General features: G+C 44.8%; 1 protein-coding gene across 3 annotated transcripts; it reads left to right on the forward strand.

The window, feature by feature from the left end:
* The first annotated feature begins 804 nt into the window (after positions 1-804).
* Positions 805-23,139, forward strand: E2F6 (E2F transcription factor 6). 3 transcript variants are annotated; one of them, NM_001076848.1, is given in 7 exon segments: positions 805-1,189; positions 13,013-13,067; positions 15,526-15,742; positions 17,510-17,665; positions 18,614-18,728; positions 20,479-20,635; positions 21,142-23,139. In NM_001076848.1, coding segments are annotated over 7 exon segments (858 nt in total). In that variant the 5' UTR covers positions 805-1,081; the 3' UTR covers positions 21,192-23,139.
* The last annotated feature ends 4,101 nt before the right edge of the window (positions 23,140-27,240 follow it).

Consider the following 27,240-nt stretch of genomic DNA (forward strand, 5'->3'; position numbering starts at 1 on the left):
TCTTTTTGCAGTCCAAGGGACTCTCAAGAGTCTTCTCCAACACAACAGTTTAAAAGCATCAGTTCTTCGGCGCTCAGCTTTCTTTATAGTCCAACTCTCACATCCATGCATGACTACTGGAAAAACCATAGCTTTGACTAGACGGGCCTTTGTTGGCTAAGGCAGTCCAAGGGACTCAAGAGTCTTCTCTAACACCACAGTTCAAAAGCATCAATTCTTCTAGCTTTAAACATTTCCTTTATCTGTCTCCTCCACTGGAATCGGAGATAGTGCCAAATTCAAAGGAGCAACTCCTGTGTCCACCACGATCTCTGACACCATAGGGAATCATTTATTTCTCAAATTTTCATTTGGAAGGAAGAAAGAAGGAGAAGGAAAAAAAAAAAAAAAAAGACGCACATCAGTAAATAATTCCACGACGGTTCGGTGACCAACGCTGACGAAAAAGCATCAGCAGTGGGCAAGTGCCTGAGATGTAAATTAACTCCCTGCGCGCTGAGAACGTTCAGTTATTAGTGTGGTTAGTGTCAAGAACTCCGAGGGGCACAAGCCAGTTGTCCCAGCGGTCTGGGTCCCTCCCGCCCCGACCCCTCCGTCTGGACCTCCGGCGCCGTATCTTCCTCTCGCGGTGTCGTCCTCTCCGCGGACTCCGCCCTCCGGGATTTCCCGGGCTCCCCCTCATTCCGCCCGGCTGGGGGCCGCGCGCGGCTCGTGGGGAATGATCAGGTGGCGGCGGCGGCAGCGGCGGCAGCGGCGCGCATGCGCACTGGGGGGCGGTGGCGCACTGCGCATGCGGGAAGATGGCGGGATTGGCGTCCTGAGTTGCGCGGGTCACGGTGCTCTTTAGCCCGCCCGCGTCCTACGTCCCGGGGTCGCGTCTGGTCCGCCAGCGGGTCTAGTTAGGCGGCGCCTCTGAGCCGGCCAGGGGCCCGGTTCGTGCTTGACGGCGCCCCCTTTTCCCCTCCCGCCCGCCTACCCCCCGGGACCCGGCGTGTTGTGTTGTGGGGGGGGCGTCGCCCGAGCCGAGCGAGAGAAGGCGGGAGAGCTCTCGGGGGTGCGAGGCGAGGAGCGACTGGCCGGCATGAGTCAGCAGCGGCCGGCGCGGAAGCTACCCAGCCTGCTCGTGGACCCGGCAGAGGAGACGGTGCGCCGCCGCTGCCGCGACCCCATCAACGTGGAGGGCCTGCTGGTAAGCCCCCCCGGGGTGGGCGGCGGGGAACGGCGTGCGTGGGGGGGGGGGGCGGTCCCCGGGCCCCAGGGTGGCCCCGGGGCTGCTCCCTCGGGCTCCCGGCTTCTCGCACAGCCTGTCACATCCTCTGAACCAGAGCCATCGTCGTCCGCTGAAACCCTTTGCATTATCCTTTACATGTGTTCCAAAATAACGTTGTCAGCCTCCTCGATCTTTCCTTCGGGCCACAGAGCAGTGTTGGAGAAAATTGTACAGCTTTGCCTGACACTGGCATGCTCTTCCATCTTTATCTCGGTGGATCTCTGCAAGTTCTTTTTAGGTTTCTCTGCGGCCTCCTCTAACCGTCTCCTACTGAGTTGTAGCCGCTTAAAACCATGTCCACACCTCATAGGTCCCACCCCACAGCTCTCCATCTTTCCTTCGGGCCACAGAACAGTGTTGGAGAAAATTGCACAGCTTTGCCCGACACTGGCATGCTCACCCTTCTTTATCTCAGTGGGTCTCTGCAAGCTTTCTTTTCGTGTTCTCTGCAGCCTCCTCTCCCATGCTCCTACTTAGCTGCAGCCGCTTAAAACCGTGTCCACACATCCCACCCCACAGATCAGATCAGTCGCTCAGTTGTGTCCGATTCTTTGCGACCCCATGAATCGCAGCACGCCAGGCCTCCCTGTCCATCACCAACTCCCGGAGTTCACTCAGACTCACGTCCATCGAGTCAGTGATGCCATCCAGCCATCTCATCCTCTGTAGTCCCCTTCTCCTCCTGCCCCCAATCCCTCCCAGCATCAGAGTCTTTTCCAGTGAATCAACTCTTCACATGAGGTGGCCAAAGTATTGGAGTTTCAGCTTTAGCATCATTCCTTCCAAAGAAATCCTAGGGCTGATCTCCTTCAGAATGGACTGGTTGGATCTCCTTGCAGTCCAAGGGACTCTCAAGAGTCTTCTCCAACACCATGGTTCAAAAGCATCAATTCTTTGGCACTCAGCCTTCTTCACAGTCCAACTCTCACATCCATACTGACCACAGGAAAAACCATAGCCTTGACTAGATGGACCTTTGTTGGCAAAGTAATGTCTCTGCTTTCGAATATGCTATCTAGGTTGGTCATAACTTTCCTTCCAAGGAGTAAACGTCTTTTAATTTCATGGCTGCAGTCACCATCTGTAGTGATTTTGGAGCCCAGAAAAATAAAGTCTGACACTGTTTCTCCATCTATTTCCCATGAAGTGGTGGGACCGGATGCCATGATCTTCGTTTTCTGAATATTGAGCTTTAAGCCAACTTTCTCACTCTCCACTTTCACTTTCATCAAGAGGCTTTTTAGTTCCTCTTCACTTCTGCCATAAGGGTGGTGTCATCTGCATATCTGAGGTTATTGATATTTCTCCCGGGAATCTTGATTCCAGCTTGTGTTTCTTCCAGTCCAGCGTTTCTCATGATATACTCTGCATATAAGTTAAATAAACAGGGTGACAATATACAGCCTTGACGAACTCCTTTTCCTGTTTGGAACCAGTCTGTTGTTCCATGTCCAGCTCTAACTGTTGCTTCCTGACCTGCATACAAATTTCTCAAGAGGCACATCAGGTGGTCTGGTATTCCCATCTCTTTCAGAATTTTCCACAGTTTATTATGATCCACACAGTCAAAGGCTTTGGCATAGTCAATAAAGTAGAAATAGATGTTTTTCTGGAACTCTCTTGCTTTTTCCATGATCCAGCGGATGTTGGCAATTTGACGTCTGGTTCCTCTGCCTTTTCTAAAACCAGCTTGAACATCAGGAAGTTCACGGTTCACATATTGCTGAAGCCTGGCTTGGAGAATTTTGAGCATGACTTTACTAGCGTGTGAGATGAGTGCAATTGTGGGGTAGTCTGAGCATTCTTTGGCATTGCCTTTCTTTGGGATTGGAATGAAAACTGACCTTTTCCAGTCCTGTGGCCACTGCTGAGTTTTCCAAATTTGCTGGCATATTGAGTGCAGCACTTTCACAGCATCATCTTTCAGGATTTGGAACAGCTCAACTGGAATTCCATCACCTCCACTAGCTTTGTTCGTAGTGATGCTTTCCAAGGCCCACTTGACTTCACATTCCAGGATGTTTGGCTCTAGGTCAGTGATCACACCATCGTGATTATCTGAGTCATGAAGATCTTTTCTGTACAGTTCTTCTGTGTATTCTTGCCATCTCTTCTTAATATCTTCTGCTTCTGTTAGGTCCATACCATTTCTGTCCTTTATCGAGCTCATCTTTGCATGAAATGTTCCTTTGGTATCTCTGATTTTCTTGAAGAGATCCCTAGTCTTTCCCATTCTGTTGTTTTCCTCTATTTCTTTGCATTGATCGCTGAAGAAGGCTTTCTTACCTCTTCTTGCTATTCTTTGGAACTCTGCATTCAGATGCTTATATCTTTCCTTTTCTCCTTTGCTTTTCGCTTCTCTTCTTTTCACAGCTATTTGTAAGCCTCCCCAGACAGCCATTTTGCTTTTTTGCATTTCTTTTCTATGGGAATGGTCTTGATCCCTGTCTCCTGTACAGTGTCACGAACCTCATTCCATAGCTCATCAGGCACTCTATCTATCAGATCTAGGCCCTTGAATCTATTTCTCACTCCACTGTATAATCATAAGGGATTTGATTTAGGTCATACCTGAATGGTCTAGTGGTTTTCCCTACTTTCTTCAATTTAAGTCTAAATTTGTCAATAAGGAGTTCATGGTCTGAGCCGCAGTCAGCTCCTGGTCTTGTTTTTGCTGACTGTATAGAGCTTCTCCATCTTTGGCTGCAAAGAGTATAATCAGTCTGATTTCGGTGTTGACCATCTGGTGAGGTCCATGTATAGAGTCTTCTCTTGTGTTGTTGGAAGAGGGTGTTTGTTATGACCAGTGCATTTTCTTGGCAAAACTCTATTAGTCTTTGCCCTGCTTCATTCCGTATTCCAAGGCCAAATTTGCCTGTTACTCCAGGTGTTTCTTGAGTTCCTACTTTTGCATTCCAGTCCCCTATAATGAAAAGGACATCTTTTTTGGGTGTTAGTTCTAAAAGGTCTTGTAGGTCTCATAGAACCGTTCCACTTCAGCTTCTTCAGCGTTACTGGTTGGGGCATAGACTTGGATTACTGTGATATTGAATGGTTTGACTTGGAAACAAACAGAGATCATTCTGTCATTTTTGAGATTGCATCCAAGTACTGCATTTTGGACTCTTTTGTTGACCATGATGGCCACTCCATTTCTTCTGAGGGATTCCTGCCTGCAGTAGTAGATATAATGGTCATCTGAGTTAAATTCACCCATTCCAGTCCATTTCAGTTCGCTGATTCCTAGAATGTCGACATTCACTCTTGCCCTCTCTTGTTTGATCACTTCCAATTTGCCTTGGTTCATGGACCTGACATTCCAGGTTCCTATGCAATATTGCTCTTTACAGCATCGGACCTTGCTTCTATCACCAGTCACATCCACAGCTGGGTATTCTTTTTGCTTTGGCTCCATCCCTTCATTCTTTCTGGAGTTATTTCTCCACTGATCTCCAGTAGCATATTGGGCACCTACTGACCTGGGGAGTTTCTCTTTCAGTATCCTATCATTTTGCCTTTTCATACTGTTCATGGGGTTCTCAAGGCAAGAATACTGAAGTGGTTTGCCATTCCCTTCTCCAGTGGACCACATTCTATCAGATCTCTCCACCATGACCCGCCCGTCTTGGGTTGCCCCACGGGCATGGCTTAGTTTCATTGAGTTAGACAAGGCTGTAGTCCTAGTGTGATTAGACTGACTAGTTTTCTGTGAGTATGGTTTCAGTGTGTTTGCCCTCTGATGCCCTCTTGCAACACCTACCATCTTACTTGGGTTTCTCTTACCTTGGGCGTGGGGTATCTCTGCCCCCCTCATTCAACAGGTTGTGGTCTTGCATCCTGTTTGACACCGAAAACGCAAGAGAGAGTAAGACTCCCTGTGAAGCATTGAATTCTTCTGTTGCTCTGGACTGCATGCCGTGTATTCTCCTTGATTATCAGGACTTTTCCATGGAAGGAACCCGTCAGTTCCCATTTCTTCCCGCATTCTCGACCTCTCTGCTGGTTTCTTCCCATTACTAGTAAATAAACATTTCCCGAAGTCAGATTATCCAGACACAAGGAGGACTCAGTGCTCCAAAATAGTTGATGAGTGCCATCTCATTTAATTCTGCACAGCAGTCCTAAGGGATTATTCTTGTTTGACAGTTGCCAAGATATACTTGGAGATGTTAAGTGGTTTTTCTGTGGTTAGTGAGTAGAAAAGCCTGGGTTGAACCTCCCAGTGTCCAATTCCAGGTGGTAAATTCTCAACTACTTAAGTGAAGTGAAAAGTCGCTGGTGCAACCCCCATGGATTATACAGACCACGAAATTCTCCAGGTCAGAGTACTGGAGTGGGTAGCCGTTCCCTTCTCCAGGGGATCTTCCCAAACCAGGGATCAAACCCAGGTCTCCTGCATTGCAGGCGGATTCTTTACCAGCTGAGCCACAAGGGAAGCCCAAGAATACTGGAGTGGGTAGCCTATCCCTTCTCCATTGGATCTTCCTGACCCAACCATGTCCTAAATCCCATTTCCATTTTGAGAGATCCCTCCTTTAATCCTTTATGCCTTTCCGCCTACTATATCACTTCCCCTTCACAGCCAAACTCTTTGAAAAAGTTGTTTGCACTCTGAGTTTTCTTGCTCACATCTCATTACCACCTTGACCTGCTGCTGGGGGACCTCAGCCCTATGCACAACTCCAGGACTGTCCTAACCAAGGTCCCCAGCAACCTTGTCAGGTCCAGCGGATGTGGTTTTAACACGATGGACCACTCACTCTGTTGGAAACTCACCATTGACGTCCCCTTGGGCACATACTCTCAGCACTCTGTCTGCCTCTCTGGCCTCTCGTGTTCTCTTTTGTAAACTCTTCCTTTTCCCATCCCTTCCATGTTGGTCTTACTCGGCTCTTCAGCCTTCTCCACAGTTTCTTAATATGGGATGTCATTCAGCACTCTTGTGACTTCTGTTACTATTTGTACTGGTGGTCTTATTCTTTTTAGTTCAGCTTAGTTGTGTCTGACTCTCTGCCACCGTGAACTGCAGCACACCAGGCTGCTCTGTCCATCACCAACTCCTGGAGCTTGCTCAAACTCATGTCCATCAAGTCAGTGATGCCACCCAACCATCTCATTCTCTGTCGTCCCCTTGTCCTCCTGCCTTCAATCTGCATCAGAATCGTTTCCACTGAGTCCGTTCTTTGCATCAGGTGGCCAAAGTATTAGCACTTCAGCTTCATCTTCAGCCCTCCAATGAATATTCAGGCCTGATCTCCTTTGGGATGGACTGGTTGGATCTCCTTGCAGCCCAAGGGACTCTCAAGAGCCTTCTCCAACAGTTCCAACGCATCGGTTCTTCGGCGCTCGGCTTCCTCTATGGCCCAGCCCTCACACCCATACATGACCACTGGAAAAGCCGTACCTTTGACTAGACGGGCCTTTGTCGGGAAGGTAATGTCTCTGCTTTTTAATATGCTGTCTAGGTTTGTCATAGGCTTTCTTCTTCTTATTTTAGAATTTGATAAAAGCTCTGAACTCTTACTTTGGAAAAAAGCACTTTATTTTGCATTTAATATCAGAAGATACACGTATCCCTTGAAGTTTCAGATAATCTTATCCACTCTGGTAGGGCTTCTCTGATGGCTCAGTGGTGAAGAATCTGCCTGCTAGTGCAGGAGACACAGATTCAGTCCCCTGGGTAGGGAAGATCCCCTGGAGAAGGAAATGGCAACCTACTCCAGTATTCTTGCCTGGGAAATCCCATGGGCAGAGGAGCCTGACGGGCTACAATCCATGGGGTCACAAAAGTGGGACACAACTTAGCGACTAAACAACAATCCACTCTGGTAGTTTTGGTTACCATGTCGTGACTCCCAAATCTGTAAATTGGGCTCAGAGCTTTCCAATTGTCTCCTACACACCTCTACGTAGATTTCAGACTCATATACCTGAAGTGGAATTCATTGTCATACTTAAGCAACAACTCTCGATCTCATATTGCAACAAATACCTAGCGGGTATCCTACACGTCATCTTTACCTTTTCCAAATGGACCCCCTCCATCCTGTCTAATAGAAATTAATCACCAGTACTTGCCACTTCTAGCTGTCGTCTGCCTTTCGAATTGCTATCTTCTCAACTAGTTTTCCTGCTTCTCATCTTGTCCCTGATTTTTCTATATATTCTCCACATAGTAACTAACCATAATGGTCTTTTTAAAGTGTATTTCCAATCACGTCATTTGGCTTAAAGAATCTATCATGGTTCCCAGCAGCTCTCATCATAGAGGAGAAACTTCTTAATGTCATCAGACTCCTGAGTTTATCTTTGCTGAACTGCTTATGGTTGCTGAATTTTCCATATGTCTATATTCTTCAGGACGTCTGTATCTCTGCACTTCCACCTGTAAGAAATGTTTTCTTCAGAGCACACTTTCCCTTATTACCACCCGTGGTTCCCATTACAGGTCATTTGTGGGCAGCCTTGCTGACCCAGCCTCTGGGCTGGGCACTCCTGTGAGCCTCCTGCATACCCTTCCTTAGCATGGGGGCACTTCTAGCCCTGGGCAGCAGCTCTGGCCTTTCATTGGTACATCCCCAGCATATCTGGGGCTTCTTGCGAAAACAAAAAAGCTATTTTGGTAAATAGCCGTTAAGTGAATGAAGTAGGTACTCTCTAAATGTTTGAATGCATGAATGTTTATTTTCCTGGCTGTGAAATGGTGATTTCAACACCTCTCTCAGCATTTTTTAGAAAAACTGGATGATGACTAGAAGTATTTAGTAGACTATGTATTATTAAATGCTATGCAAAAAAATAGTTATGTGTACAGCTGAGTATTTGATGTTCCCCCCAGGGGTAAATGGCTTGAAAACTGGAATTTTATGAAGGCACAATATGATTAGAGATAGAATTTAGTCTACACATTGAAAAATTAGGAAAACTTGCATGTATGACTAGAAAGCAGATCGCTGGAAAAAGGTATGTGTCTGCAGAGCTCTTAAAGGGATATTACTCCCCCAAGCAGGCTGGTTCAGGATAAGCGAGCATCTCTGTATAGAGACATTTTTAACCAATTTATAAGCAGTGTTTAAGATTTTAGCCCCTAAAACTCATCTTTTATTTCTTTCTCCTTTGAGATCTCAAATTGCAAAGTGTAGGTTTTGAGATGTGGGAACTTGGAGCATCAGTGAAATGACTTGGGACGTGCTGACCTGCCCACCAGGAGCTGCTGGTTCCTAGAGAGCTGTGTGCGCTGAGTGCAGCCTCCGTGGTTTCAGGATGGAGACAGACTAATAGCCCCGAACAAGTGGGAGGGGCAGTTTGAATATTTGACAGCCTCTGTGGTTTCAGGTGAAGGCTCTGCCAAGATGGAAGCAGACCAATAGACCCGAGCAAGGGAGGAGAGCAGTTTGAGTGTTTCAACCGCAAGCTTTTTTAGGAAGCCCAGTCTTGAGGTTTGGCTGCTACCAGGCTCTCCTTTGGGTTCCTCTGCTGGCTCAGCAGTAAGGAATCCTGCCAATGCAGGAGACGCGGGTTGGATCCCTGGGTCGGGAAGATCTCCTGGAGGAGGAAATGGCAACCCACTCCAGTATGCTTGCCTGGGAAGTCCCATAGACAGAGACGCGCAGGCTACAGTCTTGGGGGGTCACAGAGTCATATGCTACTGAGCAGAGCAGGCTGTCCGTGGGCAGGTCCTCAAGGAAATGCCTTAGTATAGCCTCTCAGGGAGACTCCTTGAAGGAACAGAAATGTTGGCAGTGCCCCCGGGGGTGGGTTGTCAGCACTAGAAGCAGCAGCATCTAGTGCCATAGCAGTTTGAGGGTGTTCCTCTGAGGACTGCCATCCTCGAGATGCCGAGAAGGTAAAAGATGTGTCCTGTGCAGGAGCCGCTTTGAAAAGGTTCCCATTGGCCGAATCTGGGATAATTTGACCCTCAAAATACCAGATTTTATGCTCAGAATAAGGTAGGAATTCAGGCTCCTTCGGTGTAGCTCGTTAAGTATAACCTCAAATATAGTTCCTCCAGATCTTTAGGCCTGTGAGACAAGGGAAAGCTCCTCACCTGTCTGTCGAATGTGGTTCACCAGAGTTAGCATAGCTGGAAAGGCTCACCAGGATTGTCAGACTGAGTCTCTCCAGGTGATAAATTTGTACTGAAAGCAGAACATGAGGCCTTCTAGTCTCAGTGATCCTTACGGATGGGGTATGCAAGAGGGCGTCTTTTCCCGGGGTCCCTGTGTCTGTAAATACACATTGTTGTTTATCAGTTGACATCATGCGTGACAAGGTCCTGTTTCACTCTTCCATTCATTAGTTTAACAGATGTTTACCAAGTGCCTGAATGTACCAAGAACTGTTCTGGTTCAAACAGGACAACAATAATAATCGTCCCTTATGCTTTCTTGGAGAAGGAAACGGCAACCCACTCCAGTATTCATACCTGGAAAATCCCATGGACCGAGGAACCTGGTGGGCTACAATCCATGGGGTCGCAGAGAGTCGGACACGACTGAGCGACTTCTGTGTGTGTGTGTGTATGCTTTCTTGGGATTTTTACAGTTTACAGAATTGGTCGTTTGAGCTTCACAGTAGCTTGGAAAGTGGGCTGTAATAGAGGTCTGTCCCTACACTGTTACAGATGAGGGAAGAGTCTCCCTGCACCTGAGAAGTACTGGTGGTCCTGAACCCCATCTTAAGCCACGAACTTGAGTATAAATGAGATGAATGTGTCATTGCTGTTGACACATTGGAAATCTCCTGAATTGTAGGTCTGTAGGATTTACACGATCTTTACTTGGGAGGTCTGCCCTTGAGAGGCCATGATACTATCATGAGTCCTCCAAAATAAAGAGAGAGGGTTTTTTTGTTTGGTTGCGGGGGGTCGGGGGGGGGCGGGTACCAAAACGAATGGATGTTGTTTTCCCCACAGATCTAAGTATACCCAATATGTGGTTTATAGCAAAGAATGTGGGGGAAAGAAAGTCATACGTTCTCATGTTACTAATTGAGGTACCACCATCCCCGTGCCAAGCCATGAATAGCAGCCTTCTAGATAAGGAGACCAGAGGGAGGGGTCTGGAGCAGGAAAGGCGCCCGTGGGGCACATGTGGAGAGCAGATAGGGAGGCAGTCCAAGTGGGGGCCTGGGCCCTGCCGCTCTGAACCAAGAACAGAAGTCTCATCTGCAGCACAACCCCTAGGGCTGCTGCTCTGTTAATCCCGTCCATGTTCATTCTCAGGGTTGATTGTGACACTGTAGTGATTGAAGTAGTGTAGCAACTTAGGGGTCGGACACTGAGTGACTTCACTTTCACTTTTCACTTTCATGCACTGGAGAAGGAAATGGTAGCCCGCTCCAGTGTTCTTGCCTGGAGAATCCCAGAGGCGGGGGAGCCTGGTGGGCTGCTGTCTGTGGGGTTGCACAGAGTCAGACACGACTGAAGTGACTCAGCAGCAGCAACTTAAGGTGTCTGTTGATGGGTGTTTCAGGTCCCTGTGATGAGGATGGATTTTTTTTTCTTTTAAGAATCTTGCATCAATAGTTCAACTCTGTTTCATAGTCTTTTAGTAGAAGGGTTGAATGTAAAAAAAGCAGTGACACTTGGTCACCCTGGTCTGAAGTTTGGCTTCAATAGGACTGCCCTTCAACGTGTCCCTGGTGGCTCAGAGGGTAAATAGTCTGCCTGCAATGTGGGAGACCTGGGTTTGATCCCTAGGTTGGGAAGATCCCTTGGAGAAGGAAATGGCAACCCACTTCAGTATTCTTGCCTGGAGAATCACCATGGACAGAGGAGCCTGGTGGGCTAGTCCATAGGGTTGCAAAGAGTGGGACATGACTGAGCAACTTCACTTTCTTTCTTTCAGTGTGTCACTGTTGTCAGCACTGTGCTGAGAGCCAGCCAGGCAGAGTCCCTGCCCCAGGATGGGCTCCCCATTCTGGTTTTGCACCCAGCAGGGGTACCTGCAGGTGTTTAAATTCCAGCAACTAAGTTAATTTTACAGTGGAATTCTGCTTCAGGGGAGTTATTCCGTATCAAGTTAGCTTGCTGACAGATGCCATCATCTTGTCATGAATGATAAGGGAACCATTGTGCCAAGGCTTGTATAGTAACACCAGCAAGGAGAGAGCTACTTAGCTGCTCACCTCGCCTTCAGGCTTCCCCATTCCTCAGTCTTTTTGCTGTATTGCCACCATACTTGGATCTCTGAACCAAGAGCCCAAGGATGTCGTGTCTTGCTCAGAAATCTGTGGCATTTCTGCACTGGTTACACCCTAAAGGCCAAACTCCAGGGCATGACTTTCATAATCCTCTGTGTCAAGCGTGGTGCTGGCAGACCCTTCCAGCCTCAGTGAGAAGTCGATTTCACACTGGCCAGCCAGGCCGCCTTGCAAAAGGTACCAGGTGGTTTGTATTTCCATACCTTTATTCATGTCACTTCCTGCACCAAGAATTATTTATCCTCTCTCCCCAACCTCCCACAGGTTCCGCAAAATCTGGCTTGTTTTCCAAGGCTTGGCTGGGGGTCCCTCCTGAGAATTGCTGGCTACACCCCAGAGTTCTGGTGACTATTGTCTTAGAGCTGCTCATGAAATCCTCTTCCCCCAATTTTGTTGTGGCCCCATTGAGGGCAGTTTTTTCACTTAAACAGAAACTAAACCCTCCCACAGCCTATCTGGAGACACAGAACATCATTACACTTTGTTCTAAGCAAAAGGCTAATATGGGTTTCTCTTTATTAGTCTCATGGTTAGGATTTATATATGTTTTGCAAGAAACAATTTTTAAATGTACTGCAAATGTTACAACAAGTTTATGTAAGCTTTCATAGCCTTCAGGTAGCTAGTAAAATGATGAGCATTGGCAGTGGAGCTCCTGTTATATTAATTTCGTGGTTGCCTCAGGGATTTATAAGAAGTGTTTTATTAATCTAATACTGAAGTTTCCAGTTACATTACATGCATTATTTTCCATGATTAGATAACGCTGTTTTTACATTAATTATCGTGGGACTGCATGGCTGCTTGTGAAAATGAAAGTTTGTGAGCTCATTTCTCTGGAGCCACTTAACAGTGAGTTAGCAAAGGGTGAGCGTTTGTTAGTTTGGGTGTAGATCTCTCCCGCACCTTCCAGAGTCAGAGACAGAGTCCTAATCACCTCTGAATTCCCCTTTATCCCCAGTACCTGATACAGTCAATAAATTAATGTCCATGTAGTAATAAATTCCAGTATTCGTACTCCTCTACTGCCACCAACCTTCCTTTCTCTCCCTACCCCATCTCTCTAACTACTGCTTCCGTAGCTATGGGCTTCCCTTGTGGCTCAGCTGGTAAAGAATCTGCCTGCACTGAGGGGGACCTGGGTTCCATCCCTGGGTTGGGAAGAAACCCTGGAGAAGGGAAAGGCTACCCACTCCAGCATTCTGGCCTGGAGAATTCCATGGACTGTATAGTCCATGGGGTCGCACAGAGTCGGACACAGCTGAGCGACTTTGACTTCCACTTTGCATACCTGTGGAGGCCTGTGCAGTTTCAGAGACGCAAGTGTGTAAACCCTGTCAGATGTGATGACAGTTAGCATAAATGTAGTTTAGGAGGAGGACTGGTTTCCTTACACCGTAATTATTTCCCAGGGTGAAAAAAAGGACAAACCTTTGTGTTATCCAGTAAAATGTTCATTTGCTTTTTTTTTTTTTTTTTGCTATTCGTTTGCTTGTATTTAAATTACTAAGTTAAATTTCTGTATCTTCTCTTTTCCAGCCATCAAAAATAAGGATTAATTTAGAAGATAATGTACAGTATGTGTCCATGAGAAGTAAGTTGATTCCTGAATAGGTTTTAGGTTTTGCTGTTCTATGATTTCAGTGATTTATGTTAAAGGTACTTGAGTTGATGAGTAACTTAAATAAAATGTGCTATTTGTAGACTGAAATGTTAAGCTTAGAATTTCAGCAAAAACTCCTGAGGTTGTAGGGTGTCGTGCACACAAAACTGCACAAATACCAGTTTATTCTTCACTGCTTTGGAAATGTCTTTTTTTTCTAAATGGTCCGTGGTTAGGGATATTTCCCAGAGATCTATGAGAGCAGTTATTGTCATCAGTGGAACTGAAGGCGGTTTGGCAACAAACGTGAGGACAGTCTTTGCCCTCCTGGTTTCCTGTGGTTCCTTGTGCGCTTCCATCTACTCCTGTCCTAATCTCGGGATAGACGGTGCCTAGACACCCAGTATGAATCTTAACGTCAGCCTTCATTTCTTCTTGGCACCCCCCACAGTCCCACCCATATGTGGCCCCCAGTTTTCCTCTGGAAGCGTTTCCTTTGTCTGCCCCATGCCATGACTTGGACTCATGTCTCGAGCTCATGCAGTGCCTGGCCTGTATTCAGCTCTTTGCATGGATTATCACAGCAACCTTTCAAAGTAAAGCTATGGATTATTATTCCTATTCAATAGACGAGTAAACGGAGGCCCAGAGGGATTAAGTAACTTGTCCAGTCAGGATTCATCCTCCTGCTCAGATTTGAGCATGCAGTCTTATCCCTGGGTCAGGTTCTGCTTCCTGCACAAGCCGCCCTGGCACAGCTGCCCACGCTGGTTGTCTCTGCCAGGCCTTCCCTGCTGCCCATGGGGTCTCTCTACCAAAGAAACACGATGGTGATTTCACTTAGCCAAACAGATGGGTTGATTGAATCTGCAGGTAGGATTTAAATTATATAAATTATACACAGGTTAACTCTTGCCTTGGTCAAGAGTCAGATTTAAATGTTTTTAAAAGTCAGAATTTCTCATTTGTAATCTTGGAAGGTTTTATAGAATGGTGACTATCTTCTACTTTTTAAAAAAAAATTTAATTCCTATTAATCCTGTTTAATCTTTAAGTATAAGAGTAGTCTCCACATAGAAGACATTTACATTATAAAATATGTCCTTTTGTTTCTTGGAGTAACCACCAGTGGTCTTTAAGTTGAATATAATATAGAGGTTCTGAAGAAGAGCATTTCTGATTGAAGATAGGATGACTGTCCTTTGAAGCATTCTGTGGTGTGCTGTGAAGTAGGAAAAAAAGTTTAATCACATATTCCACACCAGGAGGACAACTAAATTATTTGTAGAATTTATTTCCTCTGCACACTAAACCATAAGAACTATTATTTTAGTATCAAACTGGGAAAGATGGAAAGAATGATAATATTCAGTTCTGGCAAGGGCAAGAGAGGAGGCCCTTATAAACTTTGTAAAACTGATAGAACACACATCCTGAATAACAGGTTTGGCAGCATTTAAAAATAAGCTTTTACTCAACAAGTCCACATCTTGAAACCTACCTAAAGGAAACAAAGACACATGCAAAATTAGCTTCTAGGAGATTTCTTGAAGTATTGTGCAAAATAGTAAAATTAGAAATAATTTGAATTTCCAGCATTGGGCCGAGTTGAGCAAATATTCTGTGCAGTTAAACGTGCAGCCATAAAGAATAAAGTTGAAATAAATTTGTTGACACATCAGAATGTTCATAATACTGAATTAAAAAACAATATGTTAAAAAGTGGTATGTTTCTATTCTCGTTTTTTAAGACTATATATATTTACATATATACGTGAGCATGTGAAAGTGTGTGCATAGTGTCAGGGGGTATCTGGAAAACCATAGTAATGAATAAATGAGGGAATTAAAGAGATTTTCCCCTATTCATTTGTTTATCTGTTAATATAGGATACTGAATATTTTAAAAAATAGTCACACCACTTTCCCTCAAGGTATAGCCTAACTATGCTAATTAGAAGACTGATTAAGCCCTTTCCAGATTTCATCAGGTTGGTTTAGACTATGACATGTATAGGGACATTTTAAACATTTTTTTTAAAGCTAAATCTCTAACTTTGCTTCATAAAGAATTTCTTGACTTAAGGACCAAATGAGAAATTTGATTCTAAATCATTTCTAATCCTGTTCCCGAGAGTGGTATGGATACAGATGCAGGCTCACCATTTATGTCTGGTATGATGCCGATCAGATTGACATACTCAGTGGAAACTGGTTGCATATTTCAAATACTCCTTTAAGTCTAAAGCCTTTGTTTACCTGGAATAGGCTAATATTTCATCCACTTTGAGAAGTTGATTTTGTAAAAATTAGCTATGATTTGGTCAGTGGGTAGAATATCTGTAGGTGTCTCTGGTTATTGATCAAGAAGAAATAAATGGTCTTTTTAATGAATTGAGAAAGAAATGCTATTTAAAATTTTACGAATTGTGTTCGTTTTGTTTCCCAGAAGCACTAAAAGTGAAGAGACCTCGTTTTGATGTATCACTGGTTTATTTAACTCGAAAATTTATGGATCTTGTCAGATCTGCTCCTGGGGGCATTCTTGACTTAAACAAGGTTGCAACGAAACTGGGAGTACGAAAACGAAGAGTGTATGACATCACCAACGTCTTAGATGGAATCGACCTGGTTGAAAAGAAGTCTAAGAACCATATTCGGTGGATGTGAGTTGTTTTCAAACTTTTCATGTTTTTTTTTTTTTTTTCCTCCTCAATAAGTGACAATACTGTGCTTAAAACAAAGTAGATACTATCAGTGTTTTTTGTTTTTTTTTTCCTACTTGGTACCAATTAAAAGCCATATAATACCATCCCAATATTATGGAAAAGCTGAGTGGAGTCATGCTTAGTTTTAGGAATTTCACTTTTCAAGGTAAGTGGGCATCTGATTGTGTAGGAATTAAAAAAAAAAAAATAAAAGTTTCCTCAGTTCCAGTTGATCACTGATAGCAGGGGGACGATCAGTTAAGGTGGTAAAACTGGTTCTTGCACCAGAGTGTGAACACAGAGAGGCCTCCTCCCAAGGAGCTGTAGTTCAGTTCTGGGAGAAGGCAGATGCCCGCCTTCTTAACAGCGACCCCCAGTGGTTATGGTGCAGGTCAGGCTTGGAAACACAATTCCCTGAATGTTAAAAAAAAATTCAGGAGGCTGCCTATCTCAGAGTCAGTTGGTAAGGACTTAGCATATGATTAGGAAGGATTTCAGGAAAAGAAGACCTTATGGTATAAATGTAGATATTATGTATAGATAAGTGTGGGGGACACACACACACGCGCAAAGGAAGGGAGCTGTTATACTTAACAACACACAAGTATTTTGAATCAGTAAGAAACACTTCCAGCATATAAGTACCTAGATACCTTGCAGGCAAAAGAAAAATCTACCACCAAACATCATTAAATGATTCTCAGTAGTTAACTTCGCTATTAGAGGAAAGGGGTTCAAAAAGGAAGTTCTTTTTTTAGTAGTACAGAAATGCAAATTCTAATTTGAACATGTTTGCTGAATAATAACTAACATTCTAGGGGCTAATGTTGGATTGTGTTCTAAATCATTAATTAGAATCAGATTTGAGAACTAGAAAGCAAAAGGTAAAATTGTAACAGCCTCTCCCCTCTTAATTTTCTATAAAGATCAAAGAAAAGAATGAGTATCAGCAGTTGCTCGTCACATCATATTGGGGCAGACCGTAATAAAATAAATCTTTGAAAAAATATTATATTCAGGTAGAACCAGATTAAATATGCACTGTAGGGAAAAATTAAGACTCAGAATTTTAGCAGATGAACTGTCATTTGACCAGTATGTGCTGTTTTTCATGTGTAAAAACTAAAGGGTTTAAAGACTATAACTTGCCAAAAGGCTTCTCCCATGACTCAATAGGTAAAGAATCCACCTGCAGTGCAGAAGACACAGGAGGCGCTGATGCGATCTGTGAGTCGGGAAGATCCCCTAAAAGAGGAAATAGCACTCCACTATCTTTGCCTGGAAAATCCCACAGACAGAGGAGCCTGGCAGGCTTCAGTCCAAAGTGTCGCAAAAGAGTCAGACACAACTGAGCACAAATACCAATGGACAAGAACTTGTCAAAAGTTATACTGTGGAAAGTAGAGCTGGGCTGAAACTGGGTGCTACTAACTCAGTTCACTGCTCATTGAACTTCAGTAAGCTTTCCGTAGAACTTCTGATTTCCAGAGGGTTATAATGTTGGTTTTGTTTTTAAAGTCTCTGTGTCAGAAAAGAAATGGGGACAAAAACCAACGAGAAGTAATAGTTGTGTAGAACAACAGGAGAACAGGAGTGGAGTTTGTTGCCTGTTGTCTGTTGTTGTGGGAGACACCAGTGTAAACTTATAGAGACATTCCAGTAACCTAACTTGTATTAATTTGTAATCTCCCAGATGTTGTTGATAGTGATCTTTTTCTTTTAAAGAGGATCTGATCTTAGCAATTTTGGAGCAGTGCCCCAACAGAAGAAGCTGCAGGAGGAGCTATCTGACTTATCAGCAATGGAAGATGCCCTGGATGAGTTAATCAAGGATTGTGCTCAGCAGTTGTTTGAGTTAACAGATGACAAAGAAAATGAAAGATATCCTTTAATCTGTACCTTAAAAAAAAAAAAATCTCCCAAAGCAATTACTTTAAATAGTAGGCTCAGCTTGGAAATTTAATTAATATATTTAAGATACAAAACCAGACCTTTAGAAGTGAATGAACTGCCATAGAAATGATACTGAAACTGCCTTTCCAGTCCACCAAGCCTGACACAGTTGGATGGCCATGCTCTTGAGGTCAGTGTCTCTGGGACCAGAGGGGGAGATTGTCTTTGACTCTGATCTCCTCCCAAGTCTCCTAGACAGTTTTGCTGTCGTGTTCCCCATGTAGCACCTTTCTGAGGTGTCACCAATCCTGAGCTAGTCCACGTTTCAAATTTACTTAAGTTCTACACCAGCCAAAAACTCCTGTTTGCACAATACAGTTATTAGAAGGAAAGTAAATGCTGTCACTGGACTCAGTCAAAAAGGTCTGTGGAGTTGAAAAAAAAATGCTGGGGAAACCCTTTAAGTAAGGTAAGTGGTAAAATTTCAAGCAATACAATAAAAGATGAGAAAAATTCAGGTAGTGAGATGGAAAAGAGTTTGGGATGTGAGCACTCCCACAGGTACATGATAGTCCTGAAAAACTGGTTCTAAGTTGTTTCTGCTACCAACAGATTGTTTCTCCCTTCCATTTTAGGAGAGTCTCATCAAAACACTTTTTCCCTAGAGGTTCTCATAAGATGTAGCAATGATAGGGAAAAGTACAGGGAGGTTTGAATACCTTCGTGTGGTGTCTTTGTTTTAAACACCCAGACTTTATTACTATTTTTTCTCCAGAAAGTGTCATCACTATCACAGTAGTGTAAAGGAATTTTTTTGAGTTATATTGTAAAACACTTCATAAAATCCTAAGGATCGTTGATGAAATAGTAAGAATTACGTATGAAATAATTTTTTAATCTCCATCCTCTGTTTAGAGACCCTTAACTGATTTTTACACTAGCATATGTGACGTATCAAGACATTCACAGCATCCAAGCCTTCCATGAGCAGATTGTAATTGCAGTTAAAGCGCCAGCAGAAACCAGATTGGACGTTCCAGCTCCCAAAGAGGTAGGTAGCCCTGCTTGTGTGTGTGTGTGCGTGCACGCACATCGTGCGTGCATGTTTGTGTGTGTGTGTGCATGTTTGTGTGTGTGTGTGCATGTTTGTGTGTGTGTGTGCATGTTTGTGTGTGTGTGTGCACGTGCTTAGTTGCTCAAGTCATGTCCGACTCTTTGCCACCTAATGGACTTTAGCCTGCCAAGCTCATCTGTACGTGGGGATTCTCCAAGCAAGAATTCTCCACCCCACCCCCACCCCTGTTCTTGCTGCTGCTAAGTCGCCTCAGTCGTGTCCGACTCTGTGCGACCCCATAGATGGCAGCCCACCAGGCTCCCCCGTCCCTGGGATTCTCCAGGCAAGAACACTGGAGTGGGTTGCCATTTCCTCCTCCAATGCGTGAAAGTGAAAAGTGAAAGTGAAGTCGTTCAGTCGTGTCCGACTCTTAGCAACCCCATGGACTGTAGCCCACCGGGCTCTTCCGTCTATGGGATTTTCCAGGCAAGAGTACTGGAGTGGGGTGCCATTGCCTTCTCACCCCCATTCTTACGAAGGTTTAAAGGGAAACGGGCTTCCCTGGTGGCTCAGCAGTAAAGAATCCACCTACAATGCAGGAGATGTGGGTTCACTCCGTGTTGGGAAGATCCTCTGGAGAAGAAAATGGCACCCCACTCCAGTGTTCTTGCCTGGAAAGCCCCATGGACGGAGGAGCCTGGTGGACTGCAGTCCATGGGTCACAAAGAACTGGACACACTGTGTGACTGAACAACAGAGGGAGGCAAGCCAGCTGCTTGGGCTGTGCGTCGTTGCAGCCCCGGGAGCTTAGTGACTAGTGTGTGCATGTGAGCTGCGTCCCTGATGCTCAGCTCAAGGCACTCCACCCATTTTAACGTGCTTAATGTGTTTTGAGTAACACAACAAACTCAGTAGTCTTGATTATTATCCTCTTACAGATGAGAAGTCTAAAGCACAGAAAGAGAAACTTTCTTACCGTCGTACAGTAAGTGAGAGAAGCAGAATTCAAACCCAGACAGTCTGGCTTCAGAGTCTGTTCTTAGCCATCGTACGATCATGGCCTCTTAGAGGAATCGCTAAAAATTGGCCTCAGTGTTAAGATCCAGTGTCAAACAGGGCTCTGGGGAATTAACTCACTAGCCAAACTCATAAAAGACTCACAGATAGAGGAGGACACTAAATTAAACACTTAAAATGAAAAGTAAAATTAATATGTATGGAAATACTGTCCACAGCTTGCAGGAAAGTTTGTGTTGAAAGATACTTGTCGAAGATGCGTGATCAGGGTGGAATCAGAATCAAGGAGTGAGACCATTCTTAGGACAGATGGAGTGCTGATGGCCCAATAGACCCGTCGGTGCTGAAGTCGTGTCCTCTTCACTGCAGTAGGGGACTTAACCCCCCTCAGTGAAGCAGCTCTCACCCACCGTGCCTTTTATCCCCGGAAGACCACAGTCCATGTGAGACCCCAGCTGTTAACTGGACAGTGTATGACGGACAGTTAAGGAACACCTTTTGTTTATTCCAGCCACACTCAAGTTGTGACTTCAGGTGATGCTCCTAGTGAGTGCTTCCTGTGCTTCAGGCTAAGCAAGTACACAATATTCTCAAGTATATGACAGCGAAGAAACTACCTGGATGAGAATTTCCAAAAGTGTCCCTTGAAACTTTCACAGTTGTAATAAGTGAAAAAATGTAATTCATGAATCCTCTCATTCCTCTTAATGCTTTCTGTGTCTTTTGCTAGGATTCTATCACAGTACATATCAGGAGCACCAAAGGACCCATTGACGTTTATTTATGTGAAGTGGAGCAGGGTTCCCACTCAAGTAATAAAACTTCAGACAATGTAGGGACCTCTTCATCCAAAAGCAAGCCTTTGGAGCACCCTCAACCTGAGAAAGGTAAACAGGCTGATTTTGTTATTAGGAAAATTTAAGATTCTAATGATTTTTTAAATGTTTATAGTTTTACAAATGAATATTATGAATATGAATATTTATTAATAATATTCATAAGAATATTATGACCTTACAGATATTTTTACTCTTCCTAGCTACAAAAACATGAGTTAAAAATTACAGGGTAATTCTTACTATAGTTGCTTACTGTTTCTAACAACCCTGTTGTTAAATCCCACGTAATTTTGATATCTGTGAAAAGTTAGAATTGTTGGTTTTGGAGTGTGGTCTCTGTAGAGAAGGCTGTCTGATCCTCTGACCCAGGCCCTCAGGCTCATGCTTGAGTCCTGGTTTACTCCTTGTGAGACTGGAAACATTAGCCTTATGCCACTCACGTAAGAATATGGTTCTTGACTGAGGTCTTCCTATTTTATCTTGAATGTTCTCTTAGCTGCCTGCCTTTGAGACCTTCATTTAGGAAGATTTCTCCCGTGTTTGTTATCTTTCAGAAGAAAATCCTCCACAGCAAAGTGAGGAAGTGCTTGAAGTGAGCAACTGATGGTGTTTGAGGGTCCATGCATTGAGTGTCTTGGACTCCTATGTGGACGAAAATCCTCAGAGCAATAAATCATCCCTGCCGTTCCTCATTCTTGGTAGCTGCAAGGCCAGGAGTGCCTCCAGGCACTTTGCTTCTTAGATTCCTGGATAATGGCGGTTTCTGCATTTGAAAACAGCTCTTTTTATAATTATTCACTGCTTTTCTGCCAGTGAAGCCGTCATCTTGCCTACAGAAATTACTGAATTACACAGCTGTCACTGAAACAGACAGGCAGGCAGGGTGGACAGCTCCTCGTGGACTCTGCCCTTTGCCGCACGGATCACGTATCGTCACAAAAGAAGTTGCCTTACACGGGTTCATGTCTGCATGAATGGGTGTGCGCACGCACCTGATGTGACGTCTTTGTACATATTTGTATAATGTCTAGATCACTTGTGAAATACATCGAAGTGAGAGTGTTCACCCTTGTACAGCCAAAATAATGTAAATAGTGAAAGTAACAGACATATTCTCTAATTTCTGTGGTCTGTCTATAACTTATTAGAATCCTCTGAATGAGCATTAGAGGAGAGTTTTTTCCCTAACTTCTACATGTAGAAGTACCATAAATGTGTGTGTACAGTTGAAGTTTGTGGATTTAATGCAAGTATTTCAGTATGGTTTCCCAGTGCTAAAATTGGACTTCAGGCTCTCTATAGAGTCATTGTGTCCAAGCAGACTGGTGACATGCCCCAAGCTTTGGGGACAGGTGTAGAAATGCCATCAGCTCATGACTGAATTCCGTGCGAGACATGAATTAATTCAGTCACGGTGACAGTTGAAAACTATTTTAACCTTTCTTGCAAGATTTTGTAATATGTTTCTGTGCGCAGCCTTGCTTCTCAACCAGCGGGGTTTATTTACAGTGAGTCAGTGGTCCCCTGCCCTCTCTCCAGCTCTAGTCTGACGTTCCCGAGCACCTCGCTCTTTCTACCTCATCGGGTAAGTCATTGCCACTCTGTGCCTCAGTTTACTCAGTAGTTTACCATTAGACTGTGAGCTCCTTGAGGGACTTTGTCTTAATCATTGTTAAGCCCAGCGCCTTGCGCCACTCCTGGCAATTGAAAAGCACTCGATAAATGTTTGAACGAGTGAGTGAGTGAGTGAATGGTTGAATTAGACTGATAATACTTGGCTCATACCATACAAGATTCTTATATCATTCAGATTGATATTTTAAACTTTTCTCGCTTTCAAAGAATTGAAGCAACGTGTGATTAGGACCATGTAGAAAAAAAGAGCTTAGGAATAAAAAATCAACATGCTGGAAAATCATGCCGAGTATTTAGGATTCTCACACCTCCGAGCTCCAGTGGCTTTTGCAGTCCTGTCCCTCAGCTGAACACCAGCCTCTTCCCTCCTCACAGTTCCTACTGGTTGCCTCTGCAGGCCTTGCCATGCAGCAGAAAGTTGTGTGTACAGGTCAAGTGCTCTGCGGAGGATTCCAGGCTCTACATTGTAGATTTGGCAGCTGTCAGTTACGTGTGATGGCTAAACATGAGAGTGGATGAGGCCACCTAATGAGAGGGTACCGGCAGGAGAAGAGGAAAGGCCCGTTAGCATTTATTTTAAGGGGAGGTACCCACCCAGTTTCTTGCCTGGAGATTTCCATGGCGTTGCTGAGTTGGACTCAACTGAGCAACTTAACACTTTCACCAAAGAAAAAGCCTTTCCCAAGAGAGAAAAAAAGAGGAGGAGGGAAAAAATAGCTAAAGAAGGTGATGCCCCCAAAACCCACAAAGGCAGCATGGCCACAGGTGGTAGCATTTTTCTAAGTAGCAGCTCCTTACTTGTGAAATGTGACAGTATTTTACTTTGCAAATCATTCTGAGAGTAAAGTGAGATCATGTAAACGAAAGCCCTCTGTAAATTATAGACGTTACATAAATGAATCTTTTTCTCACTCCAACTTCTGGTGTTTCGTCTCTTCTTTTTACAACTGTTAAAGTAAACATCGTTGAACCTGGCCTCCAGGCTCTTCCTCCCCACTCTGTCCTGAACAGCACTGCCCATCTCTGTGTGCGGGCATACCTCATTTTACTATGCTTTGCGATACTGTGATTTTTAAAAACTGAAGGTTTGGCCTCCCTGTGTCCAGCAAGTCCATGAGCACTTTTCCTAAAATCATTTGCTCATTTCATGTCTGTGTCACATTGTGGTAATTCTTGCAGTATGTCAATTTTTTTCATATTGTTACATTTGTTATAAAAAAATAAGTTTGATAGATGAGTTACTTCTTATTGATGAAACAACATGATTTCTTGAGTTGGGATCTAATCTGGTTGAAGATGCTGTGAAAATTGAAGTGACAACACCGGGTTGAGAATATTGTATAAACTTAGTTGATAAAGCAGCAGCAGGGTTTGAGAAGCTTGGCAGTTGGGTAAAACGTTAGCAAACATTGTTGCCTGCTACAGAGAAGGGTACACCTCTCCTTGAGGACACTTCCTACACGCCACATCAGGTTACACCCAACATAGCCCCTTAGATTTAGAAGTGGAATCTTCATTGACGGAGTTGCAGCCTCATGTCCAGCTAACAGAGTTCTATTGCTGTTGAAGAAAGAAGAATAGATACACGATGTGGTTGGACATGACGATCTGATTCTCCCATCCAGGCAGGAAGACAGCCTCCTAGTAAGACCACGTGAGAAGTTCTAGCCAGTTAGCTACTAGGAGGCAGTGATGTGGTGAAAAGACCACATGTCATTCTGCAGTAGCTCTTCCTGCCCCAGAAAGCCATATGTTGTAGGTGATGCAGAAAAGCCGTATGTTGTAGGTGATGTAGCTCTAAGATCCAGGGGTCCCCATCAGCCTGGATCCCTGAGACTGACTGCATGGAATTGCCCTGGCAGTCTGCATGCAGCATGAAATGTGTCAAATCATTTTAATTTGTTTGGAGCTATTAATAATTTACTACTGTGACATAATTGAGCCTATCCTAACTAGTATGCTTTGGGACAACTAGCAGTCTCTGCTGTGGGGTCCCACTGGTGGCTCAGTGGGTAAAGAATCTGCCTGTAATGCAGGAGATGAGGGTTTGATCCCTGGGTTGGGAAGATTCCCCTGGATGAGGAAATGACCACCCACTCCAGTATTCTTACCTGGAAAATCCCATGGACTGAGGAGCCTAGCAGGCTAAGCATACACAACAGTCTCTGCTACAAGTCAGTGAGTGAAAGACTCAAAACAGCCTCACACCAAACCAGTGTTGTACCTTTGGCACACCCCCAATTGCTGTGGGTTGCTTCAGAGCAGTAAAATTTAACTGTCAAATCTGTTTGTTGCGCTTAGAGTCATGGGAGTCGAACACGAATTTGTGTAATGATTGCCACCTAGTGGAGGATTAACAGTTGCCAGATCTCTTGTTTCCAATTAAGCAGATGCTGCTTGAGAATGAATGACATTGACTTTAAATTTTCAGAGCCCATTCTTGTTGATACAGTGAATTCATACTAACTTTTGCATATTAAGATTTAAATGAAATAACGGGGAGAAAGAAGTTACAACTGTTAAGGAATCAGCACTATATTCTAGAGTGTCCTTTTCTCTGTCCTTGCCATAATCTAGTCTGCAGACATCCTGTCTTTACACCTCTCAGAGCATCACATTTGTCCATGTATTGGATCTATTGAACAGAAAGTAACAAATGCCTTAGATGTTTTCAGTAAGATACATTTGTTCTGAAGATGGTACAACACGCTCTTAATACCAAGTACCAAGCAGGGTCCAGTAGAAAAACCACGGTAGGTATTGCTTCAGAGGGAGTTAATACAAGGAGGCTGAAGTAGCAAAAAGGGACCTCGAGGTAGCAGATAGTAATAGTTCAGGGAGCAGGTGCCACCCACCAGGATGAAGTAGCATTCACATAACGCGGGAGCCCACAGGAGAGGTCTTCACATCTCTGGAGGAGATGCCACACCAGTGCTCTGGTGAAGGAGACACCCAGCTAGTGGTTGGTGCTCAAGTCTGATCGGGGAGGGACACTGGTACACACACTTAATGGGGCTACAGCCACTAGTGCTGGCCCTTCCGAGAACACCATGGCTGGTGCTGGAGTGACCAAAGGCATCTGCAAATGAGCCACGCAGCGCCCTGTCGCTGCAGGGATGCTGACAGGAGCTAGAAAAAGGGAAGTCTCTTCTCTTGCCATCCATTCTCCCACCACTGCTTCCTTCTCAGCACCCAGCCAGCCCTCAGGGAAGGAAGGGCCATGGGGTCTGCAGGGCCCAGCCCCAGGGGGACAGAACAGTGTAGAAGGGTGGGCTTGGATCTAGGAGAGGAAACTTTCTACTGTAATGGCCCCACGGTGTGGCAGCCCCAGCCCTGCCCTTGGCCAGCTATGGCATAAGAGAAACCACCCTGTTAATCTCACCTGGAGGCTAACTGTAAAATTCCATCAAACCATTGACCCTTGAGTAACACAAGTCCAGTTACATGTGGATTTTTTTCCAACAAATACTGCAGGATTACATGATCCCAGGTTGGTCGAACCCACAGATGCGGAACTCACAGGGGAACCACAAACAGGAAAACAGACTATAAAGTTGTATGTGGTGGCTCAGTGGTAAAGAAACTGCCTGCCAATGCAGGAGACCTGCCACTCAGTTCGATCCCTGATCCAGGAAGGTCCCACATGCCTCTGAGAAACTAAGCCCATTGTTATTCAGTTGCTAAGTTGTGTCTGACTCTGCATCCCCATGGACTGCAGCACGCCAGGCTTCCCCGTCCTTTATCATCTCCCAGAGCTTGCTCAAATTCATGTCCATTGAATTGGTGATGCCATCCAACCATCTCGTCCTCTGTTGTCCCCTTTTCCTCCTGCCTTTAATTTTTCCCAGCATCAGGATCTTTTCCAGTGAGTCAGCTCTTTGCATCAGGTGGCCAAAGGATTGGAGCTTCAGCTTCAGCAGCAGTCCTTCCAATGAATATTCAGGGTTGATTTCCTTTAGGGCTGATTGGTTTGATTTCTTTGCTGTCCAAGGGACTCTCAAGAGTCTTTTCCACTAAGCCCATATGCCACAACTCTAAGCCTGTGCTCTAGAGCCGGGGAGCCACAACTACTGAGCCCATGTGCTGCAACTCCTGAAGCCTGTGAGTCCTAGAGCCCTTCTCCGAAACAGGAGAAGTCACTGCAATGAGAAGCCCGAGCACCACAACTAGAGAGTTGCCTCCACTCTCTGCAACTAGAGAAAAGCCCGCACTGCAGTGAAGACCCAGCACAGCCAAAAAGAAAAAGTTATTTTCAACTGCACAGGGTGGGCTCCCCTAAAGCCCCACATTGTTCAAGGGGTTGCTCTAGTTCTCATTGCCTATGATTCTAAATTGATTGCCGAATCTAAGATGACCTCAGTGACCCTCAGTCCAAGCAAATGGCTGTGATAGGGGTAGTTTCTGGGAGATCTGCATTCTGATGGTGTGTGATGGTAAGAAGGTTTGAACTTGTATAAGTACAAGCCAGTCCCATTGGGAGCTGTCATCTCCCTCCTTCATCTCCACTCTCCTTTACTGAGATGAGGACAAGGATTGGCCGCAGTGATTCATGGCTGTCTCCAAGGTTACCTTACATTCTCTGTAGTCGGTGCAGGAGCTGTGGGGAAGGCAGGTAAATACCTAGTTCTCTTCTATTTATAGCCTGAAACTCTGCTGAGAGGAGGTAAAACCTTACAGTCATTTGTAAAAAACCCGGGATTGGTATCTACAAAGGTGGCCACTTCAGCTGTTTACACTTCCCTGAAGTGTGGGGCCAAGAATGTAGCCCACAGGTCTGTGCGCTGAGCATGTTCCAGCACAGAGCCACTCCGCTCATGAATGGAGTGGCCTTGCGGTTGGGCTGGAAAGCGCGGCCCAGCATTCTTGCAGCATTTCAGTCCTGAAGCATAGGTGCTGCGTAGGCGGAAAGAAAAGCAAACCATCCACCCCACATTAGACTGGTAACTGATCTTCTTTACTTATTTTTCTCGAATTTACTCTAGGTGTTCCCAAAGGCAGCTGTTGTAATGGAAAAATAA

Source organism: Bos taurus, chromosome 11 (assembly GCF_002263795.3).
Source record: "Bos taurus isolate L1 Dominette 01449 registration number 42190680 breed Hereford chromosome 11, ARS-UCD2.0, whole genome shotgun sequence".
Taxonomy (NCBI): Eukaryota; Metazoa; Chordata; class Mammalia; order Artiodactyla; family Bovidae; genus Bos; species Bos taurus.